The sequence below is a fragment of the Gekko japonicus genome, unplaced genomic scaffold, assembly GCF_001447785.1.
Source record: "Gekko japonicus isolate JY-2015 unplaced genomic scaffold, Gekko_japonicus_V1.1 scaffold94, whole genome shotgun sequence".
Classification (NCBI taxonomy): domain Eukaryota; kingdom Metazoa; phylum Chordata; class Lepidosauria; order Squamata; family Gekkonidae; genus Gekko; species Gekko japonicus.
The window spans coordinates 921,457-945,291 of NW_015174274.1; the positions used below are offsets into that span (position 1 = coordinate 921,457).

At 44.1% G+C, this 23,835-nt stretch overlaps 1 protein-coding gene across 2 annotated transcripts in view; it reads right to left on the reverse strand.

Annotated features, from left to right (window-relative positions):
* Positions 1-23,093, reverse strand: part of RSU1 (Ras suppressor protein 1) — a 109,758-nt gene extending 86,665 nt beyond the window's left edge. The window contains exons 1-3 of one of the 2 annotated variants that reach the window (XM_015423758.1): positions 22,885-23,093; positions 19,578-19,694; positions 3,514-3,564 (exon numbers count right to left, since the gene is read on the reverse strand). In XM_015423758.1, the coding sequence (XP_015279244.1) occupies positions 3,514-3,564; positions 19,578-19,686 (160 nt within the window). In that variant the 5' untranslated portion in view covers positions 19,687-19,694; positions 22,885-23,093. The remainder of the gene's footprint in view (positions 1-3,513; positions 3,565-19,577; positions 19,695-22,884) is intronic. The other variant, XM_015423757.1, reaches the window with a different exon arrangement.
* Positions 23,094-23,835: the final 742 nt, after the last annotated feature.

The following is a 23,835-nucleotide window of genomic DNA, read 5'->3' on the forward strand; positions in this document are numbered from 1 at the left end:
GGAATAATTTACCTAATAGAGAATGCAACAGACAAAAGTAGGAATGTTATGATATAGCTTTGCCGGTTTTGGCAGGGTGACAGGTAGAGCTGCAAACAGTGGCAGTGGAAAATACTGGGCATTTGCTTACCGTCCATGCATATTTATCTCCCTAGAAATGGACGTATTTACTCTAAACAACAGAACAGCAAGGCAGGCACACTTATTTAAATGCCAGAAAACTAGTAAGAGATGCTAATATGACCTTAGTGGGGCACGTCAAGTGTCACTGATACTGTTTTCCCGAAGTCATTTCAAGGACAATTAATTGCATCTTTTTAAGGGATTAGGTCAAGAGTGTCCAATGTGACAAACAATAAAGCTGAAACTCAATCCTTATTTATTTGATTTCTACCCCACTTCACTTCCCAGCAGTATCCTCAAAATCAGCTTAAAGCCCACAAAAAGCTCATACAAGACTAAAATTTAAAGGGAATTCCAATTTTTAAAAAAGTAAAACAATCTTTTGCAAAATAAATCACAGATCTGCAGAGCATAGTTTCATACTTCAGTCAATTATGCTTTGGGGGAAGCAGCCCCCCTCCGAAAAGAACAGTTTTTGCAAAGTGACCCTCTTCCAGGCACCTGCAAAGTGGTTTTAGCAAATGGGAAGGGCCAGTGGGGCTTTTGCACAGCAGGGCTTGATTGGCTGTGCAGATTTGCAAAAACTGCTCAAGTAGCGGCTGCCACTACAGCACGAGGACCTTCACTGTATGACTCTTGTAAGTCAAGTGTATGCAGGATTTTTTTTTTAAATGTTCATTTTAAAGGGCATCTTGTTAATTGGAACTTGTACCTGAAATGCTGAACAGTTACTCTTATATTTATGCATAACCTTACTCCTCCTGAAATTTTGTGGTTGGCTCTGCCTCCCTGTGGCAAAACTCCAAAAGCGCCCACAGGCTCAAAGAGGCTGGGGAGCCCTGTTCTAGAAGCTACCAAGGCATGAAAGAAAAAAATGCCAGGCCCTTGTCTTGGAGAAGAGAATAAAGCTGGTCCACCAAGCATAGCTAGGGGGAAAAAGACTTCTTGCCACAGCTGCTACCTGAATAACAAGCAGCAATGTAAATTATGATCCTGTTCCTTTAAAGTTGTGTGCTCTCATAAACAGATGGCTGCCCAAGTACTCCGAGTCAACACCAGCCACCAATATCCCTTTATCTGGAATGGGTTTCAATTCACTAGTCTATATTGAGTCCATTTCCAATTCCAACTAGTGCTGTACCAGTTTGAAGAAATGAGAAAATGGACTGAAGAAGTCTGTTGTAACCCCAAGATTCAGACAGATGTTCCCTGCTCAAGTTCCTTTACAATTCCACATTTTAACCCCTCCCCAAATGCAGGATAACTCCAAGCTACTCATACATTCCAACTTTATCTTCTTCATAGTTCGGTATGTACTTCCCAACCAATACACCTCTCTTATTCGAGAAAGCCAGTTTAAGACATTTCTGGATTTTGATAGGCTATATTTCAGACATGAACTAATTCATTTCCATTAGAAATATTTTTTTAATAAAAATTACTGTATCCCAGCCAAACAAACATCATTATTTGGTTTTCTTTCCAGTGCTCGATCTCCCATCTTTGGGAACTCCAACCAATCTTCAGCACCATTTAAGTACAACCCCTCCTCTAGCAGAACACAATTTGCAGGGGGATCTTTGGATAAGAATTACAGCCTACAAGGAAGCAAAAGTCTCTGTTTGTAAACTTTCATTTTGTACTGAAGCTTCCCACAGCTACTTTGGGTTTAAAAAAAAACTTGAAAAAACATTACTGTAATTAAGCATCCATGTTCTTCCTTTTGTCTGTTCCTTTGCTTTTTAAAACAACACTAGATTAGATTACTGTAATACATTTTACATGGGGCTGCCCTTGAAAAAACACTAGGAAACTTCAACTGATACGGAACGCTGCAACCAGATGTTGACTGGTATGGGTTGCAGGGACCATATCACTCCAGTCTTGGCACACCTACACTGGCTCCCAGTTTGCCTCTGGCCCCAATTCAAGGTGCTGGATTTGATCTTTAAAGCGTCATACAGTTTGGGACCAGTATACTGGAAGGACCACCTACTCCCAGACAAACCTACCACACCGCTTCTGCCACGGTCCTCCACCAGCAGATGAAAACTTTTTTGCTTCATCTGGCATCCTTCAATATCCTTCAATCCTGCCTGCCTGCCCTGTTTTAATTACTGTTTTATGAGCTTTTATTATTTATTTTAGTTTTCATTTAAATTGTTTTCATGATACATTTTTATAATGTCTTGCTTTAACCATTAGCCACCCTGGTGCCCCTGACTGGGCAGAAAAACAGAATATTCAACTACGGCTGCGGTCACACGGAGCATTAGGCACGCTAGATAGACGGAAGATAGGCGGATTTTCCGGGCGCGATCTCACCGCCACATCTGGGAAGCGTAGAGCTCCCGCAGCTCACCCGAAGCTTCCCTCCGAAGATGCGCTGTAAAAAACTAGTACCTCCAAGGTACTAGTTTCAGGAAACCGCGGGGCAAGGGCGGGCGTCTGATCGCGTTTCCAGTGGCATCCAGTGCCCACCCATGTCCCCTCGCAAAAAGCTTTGTTTTTTTTTCAAGTCTCCACGGATGCGCACAAGCACCCAATGGAGCATGCACACACTTGTGTACAAAACCCCCCACCCCATTTGCCGCTTCTTTGCCGCGTCGCAGGATTGTCCTGTGATCGGCACCTCCCTCCTAACCACGGGACCTCCACGGGAGGTCTGATTGCGCAACCGTGCATTATTTTGCCCCGGGGCAAACAGCCACGCGTCCCCCCTACATTTTCCGGCCTGTGTGACCGGAGCCAAGAATTATCAATGTTGTTGTCTTCATTTTAGCCTAAGGTAGACTGTTTCTCAAACCACCCAAAGCAAAAACACAACCCAGCAAATAAACCATTTGTTTGTCATTTCCAATGCTGAGAATATCAATCAATCATACTGGAAATAATAATTAATAATAATTGTCATATGGCATTGTGTGTAGTATAGCCAGGAGATCCCAAGATTGTCTGGCAGCCACAAGTTCTAGCTCTTTAGCATTATGAACCACTAGGTAGTGAGCTAGACTTGTTTTTAAGGCAAGGGACATTTCAGCGGTGGTTTGCCATTGCCTGCCTCTACGTCACACCCCTGGTATTCCTTGAAGGTCGCCCATCCAAATACAAGCCAGGTCCGACCCTGCTTAGTTTTCAAGATCTGATGAGATCAGGCTAGCGTGGGCCATCCAGGTCAGGGCTATCATATTGGAAACTTAATACAAAGCAACACACCATATACTATCCTCAACATTTTGGTCAAGAATCTCATTTTTTTTAAAGGGTTTAAATCATCATTTGACAAATCCAGAAATTCACATACAAAACTCGCAACAATCAAACTACCAGCAGAAAAAAGTCCTTTCACATCTAGGAAGAAAGAAATAAAATATTGAGAAGGACACTTACTTGTGAGCTTGTTGTGGCTGAGAACCAGCTGTGTGATGTGAGACAAAGTAACTGTAAATGAACAAAAAGAAACCATAAATCAACAAACGGGAAAATTCCTTTAGAAAGAAACATGCATCTTTACAGGAATTCATCTGAATGGTGAGAATCAATATCCACAGACCTTATTAATAAGATAAACACTCCACTCTTCCTAAGTGTCACCTTATTCAATATGGTAACTTCTTTCACTAGCTAAGCCCATGATAATATTATATGTTCCCACAAGGCTGTGCCCACTTTGTGGGGCACGCTCTACCCATTCTGAATGGTACAGGAACTTCCCACAGTTCTGTATTGCAACGATTTCATAAAATTAGACACACCTCAGGACTCTATGAATGCCATGTGGGTAAAAATTCTCAAGTGTGCCACACCAATTTTTGATTTGTGCCAGGGCCACCAAACAGGGCACCACTGTGCATTTGTTTACTTATCCTACGCACCTGCTTCATAGCAAGCCAGACTATCTAACCCAAAACACTCTGTTCAGAGTGGCACAGGATCTCTGTGGTCTTCTCCAGTAAAGCTACCTGAAAGGCATTTAAAGAAGACGGGACTGGACCTTCTACACAAAAACATGTACTCTACCTCTGGCTCCTCCTGATTTACTGATAGCTTACTGATCTATTACATTTTTTCACACTAGACAATTGCTCACCCTCTACTGGAGCAGCCATTTGTTAATTACATGGAAGAGAAAGAAAAGAACTGGGTTTGGGTAGAAAGGGCAGGAGGCATGCCCCACAGCTAACAGGGATTTCCCACCTTTGGTTTAGCACTGGAGATTGCCACAGCAGATCGGAGCAGACACTACTCAACTGTGGCCTGTGCTTGGTGTATAAAAGGCAGCCTGATCCAAGAGAAAGGTCAATGCATGTTTTGCTCTCCTTACAAACTTCTTCCTTCCAGCTGATGGGATTGCTACTAGCCTTTGCTGCGGATTTCAAAGCAAGAATTTTACAAGGTTAACTAGACTAGCAAATGGGGTGTGTGGCCTGGGTTTGCTTTCCTTACAGCACAGGTGTTTGGTCTTCTTATCCAGAGATGTTTTAACCAATTACATTTCTTACTTATACATACTGTCACAACTGGGGCATGTACATCAGGTACCCATAGCTGAGTCAACAAAGGAAAATGGTCTCCTGAAGTCTCCATAACAGGTCTGGTTAGGATCGTTAACCCAGCTTCAACAAGGATGATTATCAGCCAGATCTCCAGATTGGTGGCAATAAGAGCGGCTCATACCTTCTGCTGCCTTTGGCTCTCTAGTTTACCCAGTAGACGAGCTGGAAGCAGGTCCTAGGGTGACAACATCTCCTGTCCCTTATATGGTACTTCAGAATTGCCTTGAAGTCCTCTTTCTTTTTGCCATATGATCTCAAAGTTTACAATAATGGAAGCACACATATGCTTCAAAGGACTTCTTATATTTTACCTTGTAAGACAGGTAGGAAAGGTACCATATTTTAGCATATGGGAATGATATCACAGACACAGATTCCATTGCATTTTTATGCTTATACATATTCTGTCAGAATTATGTCTAGGGTATATCTTAAGCAGCCAGATTACAAGTAAGGTGATCTTTTGCCACTAAATCTGCTGCTATAGCATCACAGGCAAATCTAGTCTCAAACGTAGCAAAAGCCCCAAGAGTGAGATAAACAACATGGCTTATGAGCATTAAGAATAGACAATTAGAACATAAGACTCATAAGATTTTTCTGGCTCCCTGCAAGATGTTATTAAACCATATGGCAATATTTGTACGATTGTACAGAATAGGTCCTCTATGGCCCATTCTCTGCTCCCTTTGTCAGCGGTCTCTAAAATTAGAAGAAGCCAAAAAGGATTTCACCAAGGAAGAAGAAATAAGACCTGGTATAGTGTACAACTGTGACAGGCCTTTTCTTTCAACCAAGGGGACCCACAAACCTCTGATAATTTTGGTGAACCAGGCTTGTTTTAAACTGTAAACCTTCCCTTCAGTTACAAGTGCAAAGGCTTTGAGTTCACTGCTGTAAGGTAAGATTTGCGGTGAGAACATGGAGATCACTGACATGAGAACTATATGTAAACTAGCCGCAAAGCTCATTGTAGAAGCAATACAATGAGCTCTAGAAGGATATGATGGCAATCCGCCTTGAGCGCATTCAACGTAGCCACTCGAAAATGGAATTATATATAAGGAGAGATGAGTAGCAATGACCACAGCTGTAATAGTAGGGGTATTTAAAAGGAGATTTGTCATAATGACCACTTGTTTGAAGCAGTCAGTCGGGAAAGATATCCTCCCTTTTTTTGCTTTTCAAATAACCCTAGCTCTAGCTTCAGGAGATCTCCAGCCCCACCCAGGTGTTGGCAACCATAAGTTTAACTCCACACATATTTAAACCATTCTGGAGACTGTGGGAAAATCTCCTCAGGCTGCCCACGGCTTGTTTTCCCCTCAGGACGGGCCTTCCCTTTACTTCCCTAAGCACTCCAGCATAGGCCGGCGAGTTGGCCTGCCTACTCAGAAGGAAGCCCCACTTGCCTCCGTGAGAGTTTCCTCTCAAGTAAAGTGTGCACATAAGAGCACTGGGAAAATCTCCTCAGGCTGCCCACGGCTTGTTTTCCCCTCAGGACGGGCCTTCCCTTTACTTCCCTAAGCACTCCAGCATAGGCCGGCGAGTTGGCCTGCCTACTCAGAAGGAAGCCCCACTTGCCTCCGTGAGAGTTTCCTCTCAAGTAAAGTGTGCACCTAAGAGCACTGGGCCTTCCCCTTGGCCTCCTCAGGAGGAGCCCGAAAGTGAGCGTGAGCTGGCAGCGGCCGACTGGGTGGGCGAGCTTTGTTGGGGCAGACTGCGGCCTTCTCTTCTGGAGATGCGGTGGCTGAGGGGAGCCGGAGCGTCAGTGGCAGTGTTCCCTCTAAGCTGAGTTAGTGTGAGCTAGCTCACAGTTTTTTAGCCTTTGGCACACACATTTTTGTCTTAGCTCAGGAAGGAGGGCTCCAGAGCAGACTCATTTATGCAGCAGCCAAATCGCTCGCTCACAACTTTAATGCCAGGAGCTCACACAGAAGAATTTTTGCTTACAAGACTCCACAGCTTAGAGGGAACATTGGTCAGTGGTATCAGCCTGGGGATGAGCAACATGGTGCAGCAGAGGCTGAAAGCCCTGCCCGGTCTGTTGGGGCAGGTCGAGCCGGGGGCTGGGCTCAGTGCAGGAGGCGGTGGTGGTGCAGCAGGAGGAGGGGGCCCCAGTAGGGGTTTAGCCACCTCATAGCTCGGCGGGCTTACCAGAGCATCACCGCACTCACCTCCAAGCATGTACATGGGAAGAGGGTGAGTCAGGCTGAGGCTGCCTCAGGAGGACCCCATCGCGAGTGAGCTTCATTGCAGCCATGGCTTTCGGCCTCAGCTTCTAGTATCACCAAAGGGGAAGGTGATAATAAAGGGGGGGGGGGATGAGAAAGCGCCTCTTTCAAAGAGGACACACACTTTATGTCTGATGATTTCCCTCGCTTATATGGGGAAAAGTTATACTCTGCCTTCCTCCCTCATGAGGGCCTCTCCTGGATTTTATCCTCACAGCAGGTTTGTGAGGCAGAGACTGGCCCAAGGTCATTATCCAGCAAGCTTCCATGGCAGGGTGGTAGAGGGCTCGGCCTCATGACCAGTGTTCCCTCTAAGCTGAGGTAGTGTGAGCTAGCTCATAGTTTTTTAGCCTCCGGCTCACAGATTTTTGTCTTCGCTCAGGAAGGATGGCTCCAGAGCAAACTAATTTATGCAGCAGCCAAATCGCTTGCTCACAACTTTAATGCCAGTAGCTCACAAAGTAGAATTTTTGCTCACAAGACTCCACAGTTTAGAGGGAGCATTGCTCATGACCTTTTGGTCGCCGGAGCGTCTGGCCCATCTGTCACCTCCCAGCACATTGAGAAGGAGAGGCTGGGCGGTGTGTGTGTGTGTGGTACTTAGGCAACGCAGCCAGTGGAAAACAGGACAGCGACTGAGTGGCAGTTCAGTCAGTCAATTGATTTGGGAGTACATGGAATGTTGCCACCCGAAAATTGAATTATGTATAAGGAGAGATAATAAGGATTTATCTATTTACGGGTTGTTTTTAAAGAACAGATCAGCAGCACGGGTCTCCAGACAGTCAAAGAAGAAACCGGGCTGAGGCACATAAATTTAAGCTAGTTATGGCTCTGAAGTATGATTTGAATTCTCTTTAATGCTTAGAGGTACAAACAGGCTTTCACTGACTAGCCACTAGGTTAGATCTCACACACACAGGATTCCACCCACATCAGCCTGCCCTTTCCCAAGAGTCTGACTAAATGGTATGAGGTCTGCTCATCATCAGAGACAGGCCTCACAATCAGGTAGTCCTCTCCCAGAGGTTCTCATGCCTGTGCCCGACACAGTGCCTGGGAGCTCTGAAACTGAGGACTCCATGCCTTTAACATCATCAGAAGCATGAGAGTCCTCACCAAACCTAAGTGCCAGGGAGGATGAACACCAAACCCCAGGACAGTTTGCACCTGAAGCCGATCGGGCAATGCCTGGCCCCAGCAACACACCACCCGATTCTCCACCACCTGTTGACTGGCTAAGGAATCAGAGGCGCTGGGATTTGGCAACCAGGTGCAAGGAGGCACGCTTGCGCGGTTGGCAATCATTAAGCCCAGATTACTAACAGAATCAAGGACTTCGCAAAGCCATGCTAATGAGATAACGACCCAGCACACTATTTGAACAGACCGCTGTCTGCTAGCAAACTGTGCTGGCAAACTTGTCCATTGGACCAGAAGCTCTGCACCTCTAACTCTGTTTGGCTCCTGACTGATTTCCCGGTTCCTGACTCCAGTCCACGTTTTGACGACCCCTCTGGCTCTTGGTCCTCGGCTACACTTCCTGACTACGATACTGGCTTGTTTGGACTCTGACTATTGGTAACGTTTGACTACGGCTTGGCTTTGTGTGATTGGGACTTTTGCTCAGACTCTTTTGATCTCTCTGGCTTGACTCTTGGACTGGACTGTAAACTCTCCCTCTCTGCCTTGCCCCACTGGCCCTGTCATGACAGAGGTAGAGTTAAACCACTCTGCCGTGCTACCAAGCAGAGCTAGACTTTAAACTGCTCTCTTACTGAGGCAGACCAAACTACCACTACACTCTCTCTGAGGCAGACCTGAACAAACTCCCTCTGTGCTTCCCTACAACATTCCATTCCCCCCTTTGAAAGGTGATTGGATGTGGGTGCAGCAATCCCATAGGCCCAGGGATGAAACAGCTGAGTGGATGCTGGAGCCACACCCCCATAGGCCCAGGGATGAAACAGCTGATTGGCTATTTTTCCCTTCAGGGGCAGGATGGGATGTTGTCAGAACAACCATCAGAGCTTATTTAAATACTATGCATTCAAATTTTTAAGCACATCACATTTTGAGGGATCAGAACCAGTGTTCCCTCTAAGCTGAGTTAATGTGACCTAGCTCACAGTTTTTTAGCCTCTGGCTTACACATTTTTGTCTTAGCTCAGGAAGGAGGGCTCCAGAGCCAACTAATTTATGCAGCAGCCAAATCACTTGCTCACGACTTTAATGCCAGGAGCTCACAAAGTAGAATTTTTGCTCACAAGACTCCACAGCTTAGAGGGAACATTGAGAACTGGGTATCTTTTAGATATCATGTCTGCATCATCAATAGGAGGTAGTTTTCTGAGGATTTGTCTCACTGTACTAAAATCACGTTAAAAATCCCATGATTGTATTGGTAGAGCCAACTGCACTGCCTTTTCCACAGAATCAAAAAACTATTCACTTTAAAAGCTTTGCTAGCATCCTGTGATGAACCTATGAAAAGCATCTACCATGGCATTTATGTTTCAGAAATCACACAAATGGCAAACAATACACTTGTACTGAAATATGCACTAATAGCCAAATTAGATAAGATGATGAAGATCCACAATCAAATCTCTCACTTTAAGAATTTAAAAACAGTCTGGGGAGGGGTAACATGGGTCAGTGTCATGGCATTAGACCGTGGAGGATAAATCCACCCCAGTAGTGAGGAAGTGCCTGCTAGTTTTAAAAGCAGGTGAGAAACAGCCTGCTCGTTTTAGAAGTAGCTGAGGAGCATCTCACCGACTTTGTTTCTGTCTCTGCTCACAGAGGAATCTAAGGCTTGGGCATGCCCACAGGCATGACCCCTTGTGTGTCCGCCAAAGGGTTCTCGTCTTTTGTTTCTTTGACCAAGAGTCATAGCCTAGAGCTGGGAAGAAGAATGGCTAGGAGAGAGAGGAAGGCCTGCTCTGTAATGGGACCCCCCTTTTGTTTATTTCTAGTATAACTTCTTTTTTTTATGTAACCCACATTAGGTCCCCACTGGGGAGAAAAGCAGAATCAAGTTCTATGCAAACATTCAAATTAAATTACTACCCTGATGCTATAGTGGAAGAAACAAACACAATCCTGTACCAGCTTGGCTGCAACCACAGAGCCAGACAATATTGTTTGCTTCTGAAAAACTGCTGGGATTCCTCAAGGTTCATACTCAAGAGGACTGACACGGAAATGCCTCCCTATGTGCTTTTGCTTTTCAAACTAGAATGTGGATGTTAAGTTCATGGTAGTGCTCTTAGTCAATTATAGGTCCAAAAGAAACATATTGATAATTCCATGCATCCAACTGGGATATGAACGGTTATTTCTTAAAAAGCAACCTCTCTTTGTTTTGTTGTTTTAGAACATTTGATGCAGTCTTTTTTTTTAAAAAAAAACCCACAAATTTTAAAAGTCAGATGTTCACAAACTCTTGTGCAAGCTAGAGTAGCTTTTTCAAAGTTAACAATAAGCAGATGTTGAAAATTAAGGCATTAAAGACTTTCAAGATCAAAGTTGTGCCTGGAAAGCAATAATGAGGATGGCTAGATGACTATATTTCGTACTAGTTCAAGCCTCTGTCCTGTCAAGGTCAGCTTGGCTTCTATGACGTACAGACTATGAATTATGGTCCTCTGGACTTCAGATTACTTTAGGAAAAAAACTGCAATACACTCCAGGCAATTCAACAGAATTCTGCAGACGGAAGATCCCCACATTGTCACAATTTTATATCCTATGGGAACTCTCCTGTCTTAGGAACTGACAATTACCTGCAAGATTAATTGCTGAGACTAAACACGGAATAATGACAGGCACCTTTGAGAATTAAGTTAAAAAGTGCCACTGAAGCTACTTGACAGCAAAACCTTTAAAGACGGGCTTTGTTCAGCTATGTCACCAGATCCACAAGATGGCATCCTAGCTTCAGTTTTAATGTGGAGCCTGGCTTTTAGAAAGTAAAGATAATTTCAGAACCCTCTTCTGTATTGTGGTGGTAAGACTTGTGAAAACCAAGCACAAAAAGTAGAAACGTGAAGCTACTAAAGTTTTTAAAGTATTAGCTGAGGTTTATGACAACTCCTCAAGACATGGTTAGAAATATTTTAACTTTTCAGAAAAAGTTTTTTAAAATATATAATTTTAGACACATGTTTAACCCAGAAACTTTAAAACAATTTTCCTGCATCTTATTTTCAGTTATTTTGCTCACAAATGCACATGTTCGCACATACTCGAACCCAACATAAATAATCAATAAGAGTGTTTCACCAAGTATTCCTTCGGTATTTTTATATTTCTATCCCATATTCTCAAACAAGATTTGTTTGGCACCCTCCTAAACTGTTGCTATATCATGATTGCATTTATTAACCTTTCTTTGTTCTTCATCTTTTATGGACCACCAAGTCTGTTTCAAGGTGAAAGACCAGAGTTTCAAAAAAAATGCACTCTACTACCATGGAGTTTCTTCTTCTACAGGAGGGATAACTTGGAAAGTGGCTTGTGCCCTCCCTCCAGCAGTTTCAGAGAGGCGGTGGGGTTCAATGAAGGTAGGATTGTCCTTCCTCTCTTTGGCCCCTTATTTCCAACAACAGGGTATGAGAAAGAGTCTCACCTGAGACATGGTGGCAGGGTAGACAAGCATTCCCAAGGATTATGGGCAATACTAGGGAAGGTTGGTAATGCTTCAAGAACTATCTAGATTTAAAAAATGTTGGCATCTTGAGACAGGGCAGCTAAAAACAATGTTTTCTCTAACCATTAGGTGGATCAGAGAGGAAAATCAGCAAGGGATATGCTAGTCTGGCTGTTTAAGAATGGGAAATGATAACAGCAGTGATGAAAAGCTGCTGATGCATAATTTTGACGCTCGCTTTCACTTAGGAACTCTGCCCAGTTTTGTACAATTGGTACAATTGGTACCAATTATGCCTGCTTGACCACCTCCTGGCTTGGATGAAAGAGATCACCATTCACTAGGAAGTGATAGTTAATCCCTCCCACCCACCCCAGTATTACTGGAAAAAATGTTTTAAACCTTTGAAATGTAAATATAATAAAAGTACACATGCCTCTCCTGCAGAGCAGGAGCAAAATATAAATGCACCCTGACCGGGGATACATTCTGAGCTGTTGGTTCATTGTCTTTCAAATTGATTGGTTTGTTGCTGCTCAGGTACTTTCCTTATACAAAAGTTCATATCCCACCCAGAACACGAGGTGATAAACCTTGCAATCAAGACAGGGGCCATGAATAACAAGCCAATAGGGTGGGGATACTGCCACTATCCTAGCACTATACTGAGCAAAGTTTTACTGGTTTATTTAAATATTTATACTCCCCTTTTCCTTTTGGCTCAAATTTGAAGTCTTCCTCCAATCTAAGGAGGCTTCTGCCAAATTAAGTGAGTCTGTCTTAAGAGTATTAGTAACAAAGTCTGCATCTTCTGAAGTCAATTTCCCACAGTTAAGATAGACAGTTTATTCCAGAAAGCGAGAGTGCCTTGTTTATATATATATATATATTTAAAAATCCACTCCTCTGCAGCTGTTCTAATTTTCTTTCCTAGTTTTTGCTACTTCCCAATCCCCGTTGCTTAGCTTAATACAGAAAAAAATTGTGCTGCTTTAATAATATTAACAGGACACTTCCTATAGGGGGCAAACATGTGCAGCAGTGATAAGAAAATACAATGGTTATGAACCACTCTAAAGAGGAAGGAGATTAAGTCAGCAAAATTAAGCGTAGGAAACGATACATGAAAATTGTCAATGACTTCCTGAAAGTGGGCTCTGTGTTAATATTACAAACAGAGCTATGATTATATTAAGAGGGGGTATTTAAAGCTCAGAAATACAGAACTTGTCATCTATGCTAAATAGTTCATGACAACGGGGAGGGAGGAGTCCATTTTTCCCTCTAAAAAGAATTACTTCTGTCCACAGAGTGTGACTTTCTTGCTTTCCCATCCCACTGCAAACCTAAAAGCCCTCCAAAATGCAGCATTTTAGGGCACATTTGAAGCTGCAGTGGGGTGGAAAGGCGAGAAAGTCATGCTCCAAGACACGATGATATTTTATTTTTTAATTTTATTTATTACATTACAGACAACCTTTAGTTGTGGCTGAAGGTGGTTTACAAATTACTATCAATGAAAAAGTATTATGCAACCCCTCACCAGTTAACTCCCCTCCCCTTGCCCCATTGTATCCAAACCAATAACTTCTATTAAACCTTGATTACAATGCAAAGCTTTTCCTGAGCAAACCACCATGAGGGAAAAGGAAGTTTATTTATTTATTAAATTAGATTTGCTAGGCCGCCCTTCCCTACAAGTAGGTCTCAGGGTGGCTTAAAGCAAAATAATATACAAATCTCCGATTAAAACTAAGTTAAAACAGCCCAATACATACCAAATACATAAAACAGCATAAACAAGATGGCGAAAACACAGCATATATAAGATGGCGGAAGGATTTCAATTCCGCAGCCTCCCTAGGGGGAGGGGTTACAAGGGATGGGGACTTGTGTAAGAGTGCCAAAGGATGCCCCCATCGCTGTCCTCAACCTAAACCAAAAGTTGTGCAAAAAAGTGTAGGATATACTGGAAACCATTTCATTAAGGACTACAGCATGATAAATTGCCAGTGCATTGGAATGTACTCAGCTCATGAACCTCACTGGGTGACCTTCGGCCATTTGTGAGGATAAAACAGAGGAATATGCTGTAAGCCACTTTGGGACTCCACTAATGAGAAAAACAGGTATAAATGAAGTAAAATACTATAGGATATAAGGATAAAAATCTAGGCACTTTAATAAGCAAGTCAGCGTAATCTCCCTTATAAATAAAAGCCGAATGGTGGTGGCACTTCTCTAGAACATTCCACATGCTCCGGAATTGGATGACACCCTGGTGTGTCACTCAGAATCTGTCCCTATCCACTGGCTGCATTGCTTGAGTTTCGCCTCCAACATTCTGAACAGTTTGCTGTTCCTCTCCCCCCCATAGCCAGTCAGAACACAGAGGTTATTTGCATATGCAGCCTCATTGGTCTTTGCCTCGGAACACAGAGGTCGTTTGCATATGTGACTTGATTGGCTTTTGCCTCTAATATTTTGCCACTCTCCAAACCAACTATTCCCTTCTGGGGAACCATCGTTGCCAATCTCCAGGTGAGGGCTGGATATCACTCAAAATTACAACTGTTCTTTAGGTAGCAGAGATCAGTTCCTCTGGAGAAAATTGTGGACTCAGTGTCATTATACCCCGCTGAGGTCACCACAGCAAATTGACACTGAGTGTCCAAGGCCGGGGCACCCACCCAGAGCCTCTTTCTAGAGGCCGTTGTATTTATTTCCACAACGGGCCTTTTTCCTAGTTAATACTATAAAGCTATTTCAAAGATCATAAGCTGTCCAGCTTCAGATGCGTGCAAAATGTTACTGAAAAACATTTCTATGTACCAAAACTATGCCTGATCAACTGAAATGTACGCAGGCTGGCAACTTCTTATAAAATCTGCTGCAGAAAATGATGGGACTTTAGTTTCTCACAGGTTGAAAGGGATTCTTACTCAGAGAAATTTGTTCACAGCTTTCTATATTACACTGTTCTTCTTCCTGGTCATTTTCCAGGCTCTACTCCAATATCAGGATAATTTTTTTTTTACTTCAGAAATGGTCAATTTCTCTACCACACTGCACTTTGCTAATTTCACATGCTAATTTCTTCTATCAGAAACTGAATTTGACTCTTTCATAATCCCAGGTCCCAATTCGGGGTTCTACGCTACAAAGCATTTTAACTCTGACCAATGCATGGTGTGCCCTCAAATTTGCACAAATGCAGCACTGATTAAGGAAAAAACCCTACAACTTAAAAGTATGAAGCATGGACCATAAACATGCTAAGATTAGATTGCTGAAGAGCATGAAGTAAAATGAAATCCAACAAAGCAAAATTCACTAAGGCTTGAATCAAATTTTAGCTTCAAAAGTAGTTTTTAATATTTAAGCAACAATTATACTTTAAAAACTCATAATTTTAATTGCCACCCTTCTAAGGAACAAACACAGAGATCTGTTGTATAATTTGACTCATGAGTTTCTAAAAACACTCAGGTGACAGATGTGACACTTTTGACAATGCGAATTTTCTTCAGGCCAACAAGAGTTAACTCTCTCCCCATGTGCCTTACACATTAGCAAGTACTACTGTCTAATTAACCAAATGCCACAATGGGAACTGAAGTGTGGCATCTGCCTAATAAGCTGCCTTTCTAGAAACCAATAAATAACTTAAATATCTTTGACATTATTAAGCAATATGATAATTTCTGATTGGATAATTTAATGCTTCAAACAAAGAGAACTCTTGAGACAGGTGTTACTGCTCAAATAATGTCACATCATGAAAAAGAAAGCCTGTTACCAGCAACCTGAATTAATTATGAGATAATTAGCATAGACTGAGAGTCTGACTCTCTCTGAAGATTCAGAGGATAGGTCGCTAATCCACAGAAGAGAGACATCATTGCTCCAGATTTCTTTACTGCCAGCAAAACCATTACTAATTTATGTTCAGTTCAGAGAAGATATTACATAAAGAAGATTGGGGAAAGGTCTCAGCTGATCTGAACTTTCCCCAGTCCTTTAATCCTTGGCAACAGAAATAAGAGTTTTTCAGAACAGGAAGTTGTACTTACAAAGGAACAGACATGCTCCTGCCCTTGGAAAAACCACTGCTTTTTATTTGGAAAAGAGTTCTAAATAGTAAAAGAGATCCTGCCTTCCTGCATTACCATGCTCTTCCACTAGTGGCTTCAGTAGAGAACAGATATGTTGCTTTCTTTGTGAACATTGAAACTCCAAAAACAAGGTTGATCATGAATTAAAATTGCCCTCAAAATATAACAGAGTCCGTGGCACTGTGAAATTATCTAATGCTTTGGTTACAATCAGAACTCCTGGGTTACCTTCACAAGTGGCATCGAATACTTTGTTTTGTTCCAGATTTAAAAAAAAACAAAAACAAAAAACACTGCAAATACCAGGTGTAATATGGGAAGCAGCAATTCATATACTTTCCCCTTGAAGTGTTTTTGTTTAATTTGGATACTATCAATTAGGGCTGCCAAGTCCCCCTGGGGGGCGGAAATCCCCCCGCCCCAGAGGCCCGTTCCCCGACGCCGGGGAATCGAGGGACCCCGCCCCAGCGTACACGTCACAGGGAAGTGACGTTATGACGCCGGGCACGCTGGGGGCGGGGCCACGGCCATACAAGGGAAAACTCTATGGTTTTCCCTTGTATGGTCATGGCCCCGCCCCCAGTGTGCCCGGCGTCATGACATCACTTCCCTGTGACGTGCATGCGGTGCGCCGGGAGCCACCCCAGAGTCCCCCGCCGGCAAGGTAAGTCGGACTTGGCAACCCTACTATCAATACATGATAAACTTCTGCCTCTGACCCAGTCCTTCCTCAGAGTTCTGGTTCAAACCCAAAAAACTTGGGGAGAACTGTTTCTGTAGGAACAATAAAGCCAGATCTACATATTACAGTAAACTTGAAGTTGCATTGGAAAACAAAGGCATGGAAGCTCTACCTTTCCCTCTCTGAAACTTACCTGTGCCCTGATGTCATGGCAATGGCATGGGCATACATGCCATGATGCCATGATACCAGAGCATGGATAAATTGTCCTAGAGGACAGGGGGCCATTGATCTCAACATCCGCCATGTATTTGACATAAAATGTCATTCTGGCCTCTGAAAACACTTCTTTGAAATAGGAAACTTTGCAACTATTTAAGTTGCAGTGCACCAGGCAAAGTTTTATTTACAAATAAATTATCCTTCCACTAACGAGTGGAAGTTCACATTTTACTTCTTTCACAAGGGAGCAATAGTTACACCAGCAAGTGTGTTTGGTGTAACTTTTTTGTGTAAGAAGCAGAATTAGAAATATGAAAACTCAAAAGGATAACAAAACAATTAAGAGGATGGTGGAGGAGAGGTTGTCACAAGGCCATCCCCCCCAGCTTACCTAATGGAAGCTGGAACTTTGGAGAAGACTGAGAAAAGTTTTTATATTTTCTTATAAAAACCACGGTCAAACTAGATGTGACTCTAGGAGTTCCATGAATGGAGTTCTCAGTGTACATTGCCCAGGGCAAATAGCAATAATGTGCGGGTGTTTCTGTTCAGGAAAGTAGTGTGAGAAAGTAGAGCCTTATATTCCCCCTTCCTTGCTCTGTAATACAGATCAGGCTAGCATATGCCTACTATTCAAAGAAACATACATCCCAGGAGCTCCATTCACTCAGCTCCCAGTGTCATGTCTGATTTGGTCTTGAATGAAATGTTTATAAAAGCAAGACGTTGGTTTAACTGCCCTTTGGTCCCTCAAAGTGCTTTCTGAACTATAAGGAGTCTTGTGGCACCTTACTAAAGGAGTCATATGAGGGCTACAGCCCATTTCATCAGATGCAAGTTTTCTATCGGCAGATGTGTAGGAACACTGGGGGAAAACCCTGTAAATTGGGGTCAAAAGGCACTAAATGTCAATGCTCATATTGTGTACAACTGAACCTTGCATAGAAGTATCAAGCATTACTTCAGAACATAAAGTCACAGACCCAGTTCTTATGACACACATAAATAGAATGGATAAGAGCAGTGTTGACCTTATGAAACATGAACATGTTTTTACACATCCACGTCCCAAAAGTTCAATGCTATAAGCAGCCCTCATTCACTCTGTAGGTAGCATGACCACCAAAAGCTCAATAAGTAATTTTGCCTCAGGTTTCCACAACATCTTTGCAGCTTTACTATGGGCTCTGTGTGTGTGTAAAGTACCATTAAACTGCAGTTGACTTATAGTGACCCCCATAGAGTTTTCAAGACAAGAGACTAACAAGAGGTGGTTTGCATTGCCGTTCTCTGCACGTTCTGGTATTCCATGGTGGACTTCCACCCAAACACCAACCAGGGCTGATGTTGCTTAGCTTCTGAGAGCTGACATGATCAGGCTAGCCTGGCCCATCTAGGTCAGCACAAGATCTCACAAGATCATACAGCTTTAGCCTCAAACCCTACCACAGATATGGAGAACTCTTATGAAATAGTTATTAGACATGTGATTCTAATGGTGGCAAAGAAGACAGAAACACAACAGGTCTACACTACGTAGCTCTTATTATGCCAGAGCATCATTTTGATGCCGCAAGGGAATTATGTTTGGAGAAGCCTTGTTATTCCTTCTAACTCTATATCAGGGAGAGAACCAGATTGAGGTGGTACCTGAACTCAATGAGGCTTTGAAGAATAAAAAGATGTCATTAAGTTATCAATGGACATAGTAAGGAAAAGCCAAAATAATAATGACAGTAAGTCACATATAGGGCTTTCCAGGGTATTCAAAGCAATCTTAATGTAAAAGTAAAACCTTTACATAAACCATCTGGCCTGCCAGTCCAGGGAATAGCCACAAGCTGCTGTAAATGGGAAAGCCACCATGGCCAAGCATTGTAATATTTATTTTAAATTTTTAATTTAATTAATTTATATGTGACCTTTCTCCCCAGTGGGGGCCCAAAGCAGCTTACATCATTCTCCTCTCCTCCCTTTTATCCTCAAAACAACCCTGTAAGGTATGTTAAGCTGAGAGATTGTGACTGGCCCAAGGTTATCCAGCAAGCTTCCACGGCATGAGTGGGGATTTGAACTGTCTCCCCCAGATCCTAGTTACAGCAGAGAACTTCAGCATGTTACTCCCCCATAGGGCTCCCAAATCTCGCCAAATCATGGTGGGGGATCCACATGTCTTTGCAGAATCCGTGCCGCAGGGACGGCGAGACGCGTTGCACCGCCGTCGCCAGGACATTGACGCGTGGTAGGTAACTTATCAGGAAGGAATAAACCTAACAACAACAATACTTCCCTTTTAAATAGTGTTTTTAGAATGTTCCAAGTGCTTTTCATGCATTACTTCCCCTAACATAGGGGACCGAGGATGAGAGGAATTTGCCTAAAAACCCAACAGAGTTCAGGGCTAAGGCGGAATTTGAACCAAGTACTTTCCATCTCATACTCTTAGCCACTAAACTAAAGCAGCTTTTATGATCTAGTGCAGTGATGGCAAACCTTTTAGAGACCGAGTGCCCAAACTGTGACCCAAAACCCACTTATTTATCGCAAAGTGCCAACACGGCAATTTGACCTGAATACTGAGGTTTTACTTTAGAAAAAACAACTCATACATTAACTTAAGATGATCCAAACGAAGTAAGGAAAGCAATCCCAAATGCTTTCATTTACTTAAAATTATTTGGCAGATAATTAAACACTTTAATGATGGTCTGGGCCTGGCTGGGGCGATGGCAAGCGTGCCCACAGAGAGGCCTATGAGTGCCACCTCTGACACTCGTGCCATAGGTTCGCCACCACTGATCTAGTGTATCCAGGATGAAATACAAACTGTGTTTCAAAAATTCTTCTCACATCCGATATAATGTGTCAAGACTCAAAACACATTTAGATGATGTGATTTGAAAAACGTAGCCTACCGGGGGGGGGGGGGGACCTTGTGCTTGAAGAAACAACAGTAGTATCATAATGGCTGAGAGTAACAGAAATGCTTACACAAGCCAGGTATGTCCACCATGTTAGAGACGTTTCGCTCACACATGTCCACCTCCAAGATGTTCTTCTCCCTACTCTCCTCCACAATTTTCTTCAATGACTTGGACATGATCTAAATTGAAACAAATAAACAAGCACTTGATACTACACACATTAATTGCAAACCAGGAGGAGAGAGATAAAATGGCAAAAGACAGTCAACTTGTTTAGTCAGCTGCATTGGCTGAACTGCCACATGAGCAATCTAATCATATGAACAAGACAATGTGAGAGTCTCAAACTCACATGGAATCATAGGTCTCCTTTAGTGAAAAGAAAAATGCACAGCTATCTGTTAAAAGTCAAAAATCTCACAGAACATCACAGCTCCCAGCTTAAAATGTGTTCAGATTTTGCTGCACCAAGCTAGTCCCAAGGAATCTTACTGGAACCAACACGAGGAGCAAGAAGCAGCCAGGTAAGTTGCAGAGCCCCCCCCCCAAAACGCGTTCAGGTACAAGCTCTCCCTCCTCTGTGAGGGCAGATCTGTGTGTGTCCCCCCCCCAATAGCTAGCAATCCAAAACAGTCCAGTTGAGCCTGAGCAGTGGGTGTTGCCTTCTGACACACTTCCAGTGATGTCAGGGTGTGTGGCATATGCAAATAAGTTATGCTAATGAGTTATGCTAATGAGCTTCTGCACCTCTTTTTCTACAAAATGACCCCTGCCTGTAGGTCATAGGAGCACCCATAATACAACAACACAGCATGATGTAGAATAGGAAGGCTACACTGCTGACAAAATTTATTTACTTACTTCATTTATACCTCGCCTTTCTCCCAGCCAAATGGCTCGCTCACCGCTTTAATGCTAGGACCTGACAAAGTAGAATTTCTGCTCACAGGACTCCGCAGCTTAGAGGGAACATTGATTATGAGTCTTCAGCATTTACGGCTTCTTGCTGAAATTTGTCACTGTTCCGATTTAATGCATAAAACAGCTGGCGTGATTACCAAATATTTGTTCTTATCATGAACTACTGTAAGATTTCCTCAGTCTTTATGATTCACCGAAACGTCGCCTCCTTTTTCCTCGCCCGCCCTTCCGCAGTCTTCGGTCCTGTGTTCCGGGTTCGGAGAGTTTGGCTCTTCAAAACTGGCCACCCCTGCTGGGTCTCAGTTCCTAGACCAGCTGAAGTCCTCCTCGTCTTTGGGTCAGTTCACTTCACAGGGTTCTCCCAGCACAAACGCCTCCTCCGTTTCCACGACCACGGCATCCTCTTGGGATGTAAAGCCTTCCGTTTCACAGCCTTCGGTCCTCAGTCAGTTCGGTGAGTGCTGAATGGCTCGAGTCCTCCAAATGGGTAATCGTTCATTTTGCTTTGTTTAATTATCTGCTTCATTTATACCTCGCCTTTCTCCCCCATGGTGACTCAAAGTGCCTTACATCATTCTCTTCTCCTCCATTTTATCCTCACAACAACCCTACGAGGTAGATTAGGCTGAGAGTGTGTAACTGGCCCATGGCAGAGAACATCCATGGCAGAGTGGGGATTCAAACCTGGATCTCCCAAATTTTAGTCTAACAAATTTTAGTCTAAATAATATTTAGTAGTTGTTTATTGTTACAATCCAAGATCAGAATTTAGGTCAACAGGTACAAGTGGACTGGGAAACCTGCAAGAACTTGCCGGGTCACTTCCTACCCCCCCATACCTCCTTCCTGACACTTAATTTTTTCTTTCTTTCCTCATGGCAACTCCCCTATCCTCTCCCTGCTTCCTTCTCTCCTTCCCATTCACCAACCAACCTTTCTCTAAATGCTGACCCAACCTTCAGCCTCCTTAATTATTTAGTAACCTCATTCATATACCCCACCTTTCTGCCCAAAGCAGCTTACCTCATTCTCCTTTCTGCCATTTTACCCTCACAACAACTCTGTGAGGCAGCTTAGACCAAGAGAAAGTGACTGGCCCAAAGTCACCCAGCGACCCTCCATGGCAGAGTGGGGACTGAAACTGGGTCTCCCAGATTCTTGTCTGACACTCTAATGACTACACCACACTTGCTCTTGGCCTCTCCCTGGCAGCCTCTCCAAGACTGAAAAGTCTGGCCAAGTTGCAAAAATCATGCAACAATTGTGCATTGGTAAGTCACGCAGGTGAGCTATACGGTGGCCACTGCTGGGCCAGGCCCCGCCCAAGTAGCATGGAGGCTGCTGCCGGGCCCAGGAAAGCTTGTGTGGCATCAAGTTGCAGCCACTGCAGCACCCGGGAGAGTGGCATAAATTGCACGGCAGCAAGCCACCCAGTTGCTGCTGCTGGCCCTGGCCCTAATTTTTCTGTAAAACTGACTTTTTCCTCAGGTTTGTAGGAATATCTGTTTTGGCTGTGCATGGCTCCAATTTCTGGACTTAAGTATTTACAGATAGAGCCATGTTGGGAATCAGACATATTGATGTAGATGATGATGTCCAAGCAGTGACTTCCTGTGTTCCTTGCCTGGTTCCTAGAAGGGGCACAAAAAGGATCTTGGAAAATAGCAAATTACACTTCACAGTGACCACACACACACACACACACACACACTCTCTCTCTCTCTTCAGAGAGTCAGCTGTGTGAACTATGCTGGCCTCTAAGAGATGTATACACAGACATGGCTTGAAGTTCAGGGCTGCAGAATCAAATAGTAGGGGGTAGCTAAATATAGACAGACAGATGAGCTCCCAGTGGAACTAGACCCATGTAAACATGCCCTATTGTTTGACCCACAATAAGAACCAGAAGGGGGTTAGGAACATTATCATCATTTTCATCACATCCGCTCCATTATGAGGAACACGCTCAGGCGAAAGCATGCAACCAACTCAGCTCAGCCTGCCTAACCTAAAGGCTGACATTCCAGGGACGAGGAGAGAGTCCCCGAAAGGCTCGGGTGAGGATTGTGGCTTGAAGGTCTCATGATCCACCCAACCTTGGAAGCCGGGAAGCAACTCAAGCGCTAGTTTGATTCGTGGACAGAAGTTCCGTTCTTGAACGAGAATCAGTGGAGGCAGAAATCCACAGGTGGCCCCTGCAGGGGGCACACAGGGAAAAACTCCACCCGTCACCTCGCCTTAAAGGCACAAAGCCTCGACCTCTTCCAAAAGTCAACGAGAGACAAATAAAGAAAAAGCTGCGAGTGTCACTGCACTGCCAACTTCTCGCTCGCGGAGGGGAGGTAGCAAACCCCCTCCCTCGGGCACTGGACACTTTCCCTGCTACTCAGGGAGAAGAGGGGCGAAGCTGCCTGCCCAAGACCTCACACTCCCCGAGCAGGGCAGCGACTCACCGACAGCGGTGACTGGAGGGACCCGGGCGCCGGCTCCGCGAAACAGACAGGCAGATGAGCTCCTCACTTCTGGGCACCTCCCAAAAGCGCCACCTCCCAGTCCTCGGTCCCCGGGGAAGGCGCTTCCTCCAAGTGCGCAGGCGCCTCAGGGCCGGCCGCTGGGGTAGGAGGTGGCGCCAGGGGACAGTCGGGCGCTCTCGGCTCCAAGTAAGGCGAATCGCTTTTGGGTGCAGCAGCTCCGCCCGCTTCTCGGAATGTGCAGCCGGCGGCTAGCCAATCCGCAAGCAAGCTCCACCCTTGCCCAGGCGGTATTGGTCGGAGGGTGTCAATAGGTAGCCAATGGATACGGGCCGGAGGAGGAGGCGGTATAGCTGCCCAAGCAGCTGTAGAAAGGAAGTGGCTGCGAGCTTCGGACAAGTGGGGAACTGGCGGCTTTTGAGGACCGGAGGGGGACGTGGATGTTGGAGGAGGAGGAGGGGGGGGGGTTGTTTCCCCGTAGCCAGATGTTGAGCAACTTCGGTGATGTCACTCACGACCCCTTCTGGCACCTCGGCAAACTGGGCGGATGGGACTCAAAGCGGGATCTGCGCTGCAGGGGTAAACTCCAAACCAAAGATATCTTTTGGTTGTAGTCAGGTTTTATTTCTTTCACTCTCTCACACACAAGGCGTTAGGCTTTGGGGTTTTTTAAAACTATGATGTGCATCATTTTGTGGCCCATGAATCCAGTTTAGGATTGATTCTTTTTGGAGCTCTTCACACCCTGCTTTGGGTTTTCACCATCCATAATATTGTGGTATCTTTTGCAGACTTGACTGCACCACCTCTCGTTGCTGGCTTGAGATAATTTATAAGTAAATAGCAGCCTCAGTATAGATCTGGTATAACATGTTCACAAGCCTGACTGTGCACTGCTATGCAATGGTATTCCAGTTTTAAGTCCACTGACTT